The 9,495-nt window shown below is 35.8% G+C and overlaps 1 protein-coding gene across 1 annotated transcript; it reads right to left on the bottom strand.

Moving 5' to 3' along the window:
* Positions 1–234: 234 nt before the first annotated feature.
* Positions 235–9,425, bottom strand: LOC117319634 (the record flags this gene model as incomplete). The annotated part of the gene is given in 8 exon segments (XM_033874407.1): positions 235–782; positions 1,174–1,467; positions 3,318–3,354; positions 4,030–4,960; positions 5,678–6,036; positions 6,522–6,655; positions 8,458–8,682; positions 9,327–9,425. Coding segments are annotated over 7 exon segments (2,078 nt in total), but the record flags the coding sequence as incomplete, so codon positions are not given.
* Positions 9,426–9,495: the final 70 nt, after the last annotated feature.

Here is a 9,495-nt window from a genome sequence, read left to right on the forward strand (position 1 = left end):
TGTTGGTGATCCGAAGATATAGATTTTAATTTTACACCAGAGGAGCTTGCTCTCAAAGCATGTGAAAGCGCATGTGATTTTCTGGTTTGTGTTTTTTATCATTATTTCTATGTATATCCATCACAATAGATTATGTCTTATCTAAACATACAAAAATCGATACTTAGGTATGTAGTTCGGAACGCGAAGAAGTCGATCATAAAGATGTAATCACAAAAAATGATAAATCTATAGCATATTTACATATTTTACTCATAAGATCATATTGAATTTCATCGCGCAGATGAATTATTTGTTTTCATATCAATTAGTGCCGGGTAGAGCAGTACATAAGGAATAAAACAGCTGTATGTTGTCCCTAACATCACTGACGAGACATAGAAGGACGACACTGCTGAAGCATGACCCTAACATCACGGGCGAGTCCGAGAGGAATGAAACAGCTTTAGTAAGTCCCTAACTTCACTGACGAGACATAGAGGGTCGACACTGCTGTAGGATACAGTTTATTTCTTTTTCGGCTCTGTTGTGTCTAACTATAAATTTGTACTGAAAGGCGTTGATATCTTTTCTGTCTTTTTTGCAATTCTTCGATATGATATCATCCACTCTAAACAATTTGACAGGAAACACATGTACCTGTTGGCACGTTTATATAAAGTAGTTTCCTTATACACTTAAACACAACTGGCAAGCAAGTATAGTCCTATGTATTAACCTCATCTTGTTGTTATGTTCCTCAAACGCGGTGGTTTTCCTCGAAGGAGTCTCTTTTTTCACTTCTGTAAAATAAATAACGTTTCGAATAAATTTATCTACATACATGTACGTAAACAAATGTGTCACTATATATTAGTCGGGTGACGGCAGCAGGTTATAGGAAATACGGGGAGGTGGTATTAGACAACAAATAGCAAGCACTTTCTAGCAGTAATGGTTTTTCTATGTGTTTAATATGGCATTTGATAAAAAGGTTTTCTTCCTTTTTCTTGAATCTTCATTTTTGTAGCCCAATATGTTCTGTAAAAAACATTTATCGCCTAGAAGAATATTACAAATCATCGATATAAACTTGCTTTATTATTAAGTATATTGCGAATCTTTTTGCCTAAATAAGTGAACGCTGAAAAATTAACTTCTTATAGATGATTTATACAAATGTTAAATGTGTACCTTAACTGACAAATAGCTCGAGCTGCTTATCTATGATGTTTCTGACAGCCCAATACTCTCCAAAAGCTTCTGACAATGCTCTTAACATTTTCTCCTCCGAAATGTCCGCGGAGGTGTCACGCCAATGGATCAAGGCCTTGGTTATCTGGGTAACAGTGCTATGCGGATTATCCATCTTAATCCGTTCAACTGTGTAACTAGGAATATCCAGACACGTCATTACACGTTCCCAGCCAGCTCCAAGCTTGGCAGCAATGTTTTCTTGTAGACCTTTGTCCGTCAGCAACTCAGAGTCTGGATAAAGTAATCAGAACTCGTGTACAAAATGTGTATAAACTAAACAGAACTAAGATATTTTGACATCGTTTCATAAGAAAGAAATTGATAAAAAATGTCTTTCCAAATTAGATTGGCGGAAACGATAAACACATATCTACGCATTCCGTGATATGAATAAAATGAAATCTCACGTGAGCGTGAGCAAGATTTTATGTTGAAAGTAAATAATAAACATGATAAACACAGAGTGTTATTCTTTGTTGTCTTTACCCAAGACTATAAACCAAACATCTTAACCTGTGCTTCGTTACCACCTGTGTTATGGACCCTTTTTGACTGGTTCCCCTTGAAAGTCACATAAGACAGGTTTAACTGTTTGTAAATTGAGGGTCAAAGTACAACTGACAGTCCTAGCAGTGAAGAACATCACATTCTGTTTTCAATCACATCAAGTAGAATGTTGGGTTAATATGCTATATGCGCTGGCGTTTCCGCATGATTGTATTTTAGCGATAAGAACAAATGAGTATTCAAAAAGCCAGCGCGTGACGCGATTACAACAAATGAGTGTTCACAAAGCCAGCGCGTGACGCGATAAGAACAAATGAATGTTCACAAAGCCAGCGTTTGACGCGATAAGAACAAATAAGCGTTCACAAAGCCAGCGCGTGACGCGATAACAACAAATGAGTGTTCACAAAGCCAGCGCGTGACACGATAAGAACAAATGAATGTTCACAAAGCCAGCGTTTGACGCGATAAGAACAAATAAGCGTTCACAAAGCCAGCGCGTGACGCGATAACAACAAATGAGTGTTCACAAAGCCAGCGCGTGACGCGATAAGAACAAATGAATGTTCACAAAGCCAGCGTTTGACGCGATAAGAACAAATAAGCGTTCACAAAGCCAGCGCGTGACGCGATAACAACAAATAAGCGTTCACAAAGCCAGCGCGTGACACGATAACAACAAATGAGTGTTCACAAAGCTAGCGCAGTCTAGGGTCCTAGTCGTATCTGTTGTCTTGACAATGCGACAGAACACTTTTGTCGTTTGTGCGCGCGCAATTACTGCAAGACTTGAAAACAAGAATAATATAGAAGAGACGGACAAAACAGTACACACTAGAGCGGCCTTTGTTGATCTTAAATTCATTCATACGTTTGTACAAACATTCACATCGAAATCGGCCCATGTCAAGAACTGTTATTCGTCAAATGTTTAAGGAATTCAAAACATATTAAAATAATGTTTCACACGTTTGAATGAAATGAATTAGTGTGAAATTACTTTCTCCGTGGGTAGTCCGCTAGGTGGCAGTGTGCAATCAAGTACGTGTACCCGAGTATAGTCGGGTGCACGTGCTGTATGATTAGTTCAGGCAGCGCACCGGGCGAGGACAGACGTTAATTTTCGTCTTGTTTAGTTTTTTTGTGTAATTGAAATGTAAGAATCTATAAGGTTAGGTTATCAGTTACCATTTCATGTATAATTGAAAAGCTCGGGGTTGCGATTTGGTACATGGATAATTTGATTACAAAATTGTAAATTGTATTTGTAAATATCATATGATTATTGTTTATTATTAATGAATTGTTCATTAAATTCATCGCACGGTGCGTTGTGGACAGTCTGTCTGTGTTTGTTGTTCATTGCCACCTGGACGGTGGCCTACGGGAGAACAAAGTTTCTTGTGAAAAAATTAACAATGTTTGAATAAGAGAAGTACGCAAATAAATACCCAAACAAGGAGGAAAGTCATTACCCGAACAAAGAATGACAGAGTGTAAATATGTACCAAAAGTAAATATTTATACTTTATATTTCACCTTAAATTGTGAAATGACCGATAACTTAGACATACCATACTCTCTAACTGCGTTCCCATTGTTCGCGGCTTGCTGCAAAAAAATGAAATGATAAATGTGCGAAACGTATCAAATAGATGATTTGATAAAGTTCATGTAAAATCGAATTCACTTTTTTCCAAAAGTGTTGATATCTAGGAAGCGACTAAGATGTCAATTTTTCGGGGAATATGAATAAGGACATTGAGAATACAAATTAAGCAATTTGGAATATAATAAAGACATTTGGATAAAGACAATTGAATAAGCTAAAATTTTGGGAATATAAATAGGGATTCGGGGAATATAAAAACAGTCATTGAGAATTTAAATAAGGTTTTTTTTAATTTGAAAAAGACATTGGGCATATAAATAAAGACATTTGGAATATCAATAAGGATATTGGGAATATTAATAAAGATATTTCGAATATTAATAAAGATATTTGGGATATTTATAAAGATATTTGGAATATTAATAAAGATATTTGGAATAGGAAATATAATAAATATAAAGATTAATATAATAAGGACATTGGGAAGATAAATAAGGATATTTCGATCATAAATGAAGATAGTTGGTACATTAATATAGACATTGGGAATATGATTTAGGACATTGAGAATATAAATAAGGACATTATTAATATTAATAAAGACTTTGGGAACATAAACAAAAAAGACATTAGGAATATGATTTTTAAACGTTAAACAATATAATCGGTTTTACCGTGACGGTTACAGGAAACCAAACGTGCCAGTCACGTTTTGTGAGGACGTGGGCCCCAGAACAGTCCACGCCCTGACAGGACAGACCTCTCACTGCCCTGACTATTCCGTCTCCCTCTCGTGGACTGTCTGATTGCTTCAGGTAAAATCTACAGTGGAGCTGGTGTCCGTACCTCAGGTGCTCCTGGCGGCTCACCTCTAGAGTGTGTCGTATAATTGTCTCCAGAGTCTGTCTAACTTTCAATCCGGTGTCATCTGGTATCCGAGGCTCCGAAGTCGTAAACAACGTGACCGCTATCACAGACTGTTCCCACTGAGTCCGAACGACCATGTTACAGAGGTCGTCTATCTTGAAGCAGCCGAGTCCTTTATAGATCTGCTTTGAGCGACATGCGTCGTGGGGCCTTCTTCCAGAGTCTTCCTCCGCTGGTCGGAATACCTTGATGACTCCTGCGTATATGCGTTCGAACAATTCTTGAGGAGTAAAGACATCCTGAAATACGAAGCACAGCGTTTGAGAACAAACTGTCCCTTTGGCATTGAGAAGATCTGAGATTTGATTCATGTCTGGAATATTTTGGAGTTTGCTGGGGACGGTGTAGTCATCATCGTATATCGGGTTTCCCTGTTGGTCCTGACCAAGACAGGCCTTGACCAGGAGACCGAACTCTTCCAAGAAAGCGAAGAGAATGTCGACATGCTGAATGTACGAACCATCCTTTTTCGACTTCCACAGGGTCTTTGCGAGATCCACTGTCAGGATAGCGCTTTGTGAGTATTTGTTTAAGTCAGCCGTGAGGAGGAGGTCATTAGGATCCAGGAACTTCTCATCTGTTAGGATTTCTCTGAAGGCGTTGATGACCCACTGAGGATTAATTATCACTTTTCCGTACTGGCGAAAGTACAACACAGATCTGGTGGAGTGGAGGTACCTACAATGGAATGTCTGTATGTAATAATTTCGCCAAAACTTGACGCTGGAGTCAACTTTTAATTTTATTTAAATTTCTACTCATGTTAGTTTCAATGAAACCACCAAATATAATAGGTTTTATTTCTCCATGAATTTGACCAGATTAACATCAATCTACGCATAAGAAAAACGATGTAGAGTAAGTGCAGCTGGCGGGGAGTTTTTATAACAAATCAATTCATCGACAAAATCAATATTTCATTTTAGATACTGTTTTATGGTAAATGTGCAGCTCAATCGTATGTTTGTCTTGATAACACTGTTTGGTCATCCTCTTTTAACGCAAACCATTAGACTTGAACACATTATGTTAACTGAAGACTTGTACTTCTACAATTTATCAGAAAAAAAAGGATAAAAAGTTAACTGAAATGTAAGGATTGAATGTTGCTTTGATTTCATAAGATGATGAATTGAGTTGCTCTCGAGACACATTCAACATTAACTCCGAGGCAGTTCATTAAATTTATCCGATGCGCAACTTAATTCATCACCCCATGCAATCGACCAAAGCAACATTCAAGCCGTAAATATATATTATTCAAAATAGTGCTCGTAATAAACAAGATTGTCGTATTTTTGGTAGAAATTTGATAGAATCATCAAAAGAAACACACCGAACTACATGTTATGTTAAAGTAAAACATAAAACTATTATTAAAAGCACTGATCATACTCCAGAAACATCTTGATGTTTTCTTCATCACCAATGGGATATTCACATTGGTCATCCAATTCTTTGATCTCTTGAATTGTCATAACGTGTTTCCATTCTCGTTGTTTTAGAATCTCCCTCTCTAGAGCAAGCCATGAGCCTGGCAGTTCTCTTTCCCACTGGTCCTGGTAAACTGCTGCTTCCAGGATGTACTCTCTTATCTTCTCAAAAGCCGGATCGTCGTTTATGGAATTATCAACAGTGCAGAATCGGAGGAAGACAAACCCTTCCTCTTTCTTTGCATTTGTAAGTTCAGTGATGCTGCATATGTTTAATCGCATCTTCTGCAGTCGATTATCCTTCTCATCAGCAGTCTCATTCTATAATAAAACGGACAACAAATCACAATTGCACTCAAAGATGTATATTTGACATTAATAAAAGGAAGTGACGATTACATTACTTGTGTAAGCAATACGCCATAAAATTCTCATTTTGACTTATATGCAGCAGTATGTAGGTCATTAATATATGAAACAGTTCAAAATATTTTCTTGATATGCATTGAGGATTTGATATAAATATATATTTGACATAACCGATCGAATCTTGCCCCGAGACCTTGAATAATTCATACTTAATCGATCGCATAAAGCCATAGGACCTTGAAAACTTCAGACTAAGTTCCATCATAAGATTGATACCTCAATTCACTTTTACTTTCAAGTTTCTAGATAGTAACGTCTCTACTTTTCCAAACCTTGTTGCTAAATTGTCTGATTGACTTGGACCATGTACTATGATAACAGTCTTTTCCGTAAATTTGGCATTAACCTGGTCCGTGTACTATGATAACAGTCCTTACCGTAAATTTGGCGTTGACCTGATCCATGTGTGTACCGACTATTATGATTGGTGGGTGATGTGTCCTGAGTTTACTCGGATTGTACACACGAGAGGAGTATGCGCCGATGTTTCGAACCCAGTTTTTCAGTCTTTCTGTTGAGATAATTAAGGTTTATTTGTTATGTCATTCCCTCGATGTATATTTTGCGGTCATCTGTACAGTGAACATCTACGATAAACTTTCTATGTTCGTAACGATATAATTAAATTAATGGAATTTACATTGAATTTTTGTTGTTGTCCTTTTGTTGTTGTTTTTTTTGTTGTTTTTTGTTGTTGTTTTTTTAAATAGAGATGTAATTCAATATAGCTAAACTTGAATATGTCTATATTGAGGAAGACATTCTTAGAGTTTCTGAAGGGTGACAACATCTTTATTGAGTATGGTGATAATACCATTGGAATTGTCCATCATGTATATGTTGTATTAATGTGCATCAAATTGTATTTCCTTATACATTGTATATATGACATTCTTAAAATTCCGGTAATTCTATCTTGATTTAACATATAGTACGGAAATAGTTTTTCTTATACCTTTCAATAGGATTTTCATAAATGATTACATAGTGCTGGTTTGGTCAGTATGGCTGGACAAATGTATGTAACATAAGTTGACGAAGCCTTTCATTATTGGTTTATTTTGGATTTTGATATTTCCAATGTTATTGTTTTAAGTCTTTATATAGTATACGCTTTAATCTAAATTCCTTGCACTTTTTTTATCATAATCAATAAATACCGAAATCATAACGATAACATTATTTAAACTCAAAACCGATAAAACGAGGGCAAAATATTAAAAAAAAAACTTTGTGTGAAAAAGTACATAATCAGACCATGTGTTCAGGAAGATTAAGCGTCGTCTGCTTTATCAACAACTTCTGCTGAACAAATTTTGATTAAATCCTGGTTAAGTCACAATTTCAGATGAAAGGGTGGTGAAAACGAAACCGCGTGGTATATCAACAAGCACCAACAGGATATTTCGTAATAAAATCGACCATGATACGCCTTTGTAAGGTCTATATTACTAGCTAAGCTATTCAATATTTAACCTTGTATGAAAACAAAGACCAGTGAGCCACCAGAGAGGCACAGATTGTTCCAATGGGTCAATTGCCTTCCTTGAAAAGAAAGTTCTCATTACAAGATAACGACATCAATCATGAATCTTGGAATAAGAAATGGTAGTGTAAAGAGTAGAAAATAATGATCTAATGGAAGAAAGTTCTTTAAAAAAAATAATGCTCAAGATCAACCATTATCTTCATTCAAATAATTTTTCTTCTGGAGTAATGAGTAGCCAAATGAGACTGCAGACCAACATAACTATGATTAGTATGGTAAGGAGTTAGATGAAGAGCAACAGCTACTCCAACCAGCAATGGAATGTTATTTATAGTAATACTTATGACGTAGGAATCCAAAATAAACGAGGTACATCCATGCCGCTTTTACTATCAGATAATAAGTAGGTTTACACTGGCTGACAAGCAAGCTGTATCTGTTTGGGGATAAATTCAATTTCACCAAATATTCACGTTTAACAGTTTATCTATATGATTATTGATATTTTATTGCTTTGTATTATTCACTGATAGAATAATAATCCAAGTCTAAGAACCTCAAGGAGTTATCTCCCCTAAGGTCAATTTGTAATATATCAATGTGTACATATACATTATATTTGTCTGTATTTCTTAACACATGTTGTTGCTAAAGAGGAGAAGACTTAGATAGGCTATGCCTGATGTCTAATCATATCGACCTTCTTTCTATGTCAATAACATTTGTTGCAATTGAAATTGAAGCTTTTTGTAGGAAGGATGTTTAATTGTGTTGATATATAAATATTTAATCTATATCTATCATGATATATCATTACTACTTACCAATCTGTAGATCGTCTGTGAAGTAGTCTATGGCCCTGAATGTGATTATGTAGACTCCGTGAGCGCTGACAAACACAGCGTTAGTCGCCTGGAAGGCCAGGTCCCCGCCCATGTCCCACATTGACAGGAAAGCGACCTCCTCATGTTGTTGGTGAAAGTGGTGGAAAACCTCATAGGATTCATCTTCGCAAGTTATCTCGGACACTTTCCGACCTTCTTTCTTACCTAGGAGAATATTTCAACATTTAACAATTAGTCGGTGACAATGAATGAATCATTAACAGAATACATATACTTCGATTTAATATACTACTTGGATATGAAGTTGACAACATAAATGAGTCAACTGCTTGTTTGTATAAACTCTGCTACTTTATGTAAAACAAGAAATATCGGAGGGATCTTGACGCCAATCATTGAATTATCGTTATTAATTTATTGTCTGACTGATCTCCCCTCTAATTTTTCTTTTTTCTTCTTTTCTACTTAATAATATAATAACAAGAACAAGTGAAACCTACATGTGAAGTTTCAAGAATAAGCAATATGAACCCTCAGCTCTCATATTTCCTTAAATATGAGACGTGTAAACAAACCTTTATATTACCCTGTACCCAGGGCCATCAATGCATATAAACACGTACTGTACTATAAATCAGGTAACCACTGTACTATAAGTCACGTGTATTATTTGGTACCTATATTAACAATGTACTATATACCTGGTATATATATTATTTGGTAGATAATCTATGTAAACAATGTACTATAAATCAGGTAAATATATATTGTATAGTATTGTATAGTAGATGTCAGTCATATATTTTATTATTTTGTAGCTAGCCAAAGTATATACTGTACTATATTACCTTTGAATAGCCAGTGATGTGCCCGTCGTACAAAAAGCGTAAGGATAGTCCCCAACAGTAGAACAAGGAGATACATGCTGACAGTGATGCTATAATTCACTATAAAATTTCATAAATGGAATTTAAAACATGCACTCGATAAGTGAAAAAGTAAATTCAGTGTTTAGTT

The sequence above is a fragment of the Pecten maximus genome, unplaced genomic scaffold (genome assembly GCF_902652985.1).
Source record: "Pecten maximus unplaced genomic scaffold, xPecMax1.1, whole genome shotgun sequence".
In the NCBI taxonomy this organism is placed as follows: Eukaryota; Metazoa; Mollusca; class Bivalvia; order Pectinida; family Pectinidae; genus Pecten; species Pecten maximus.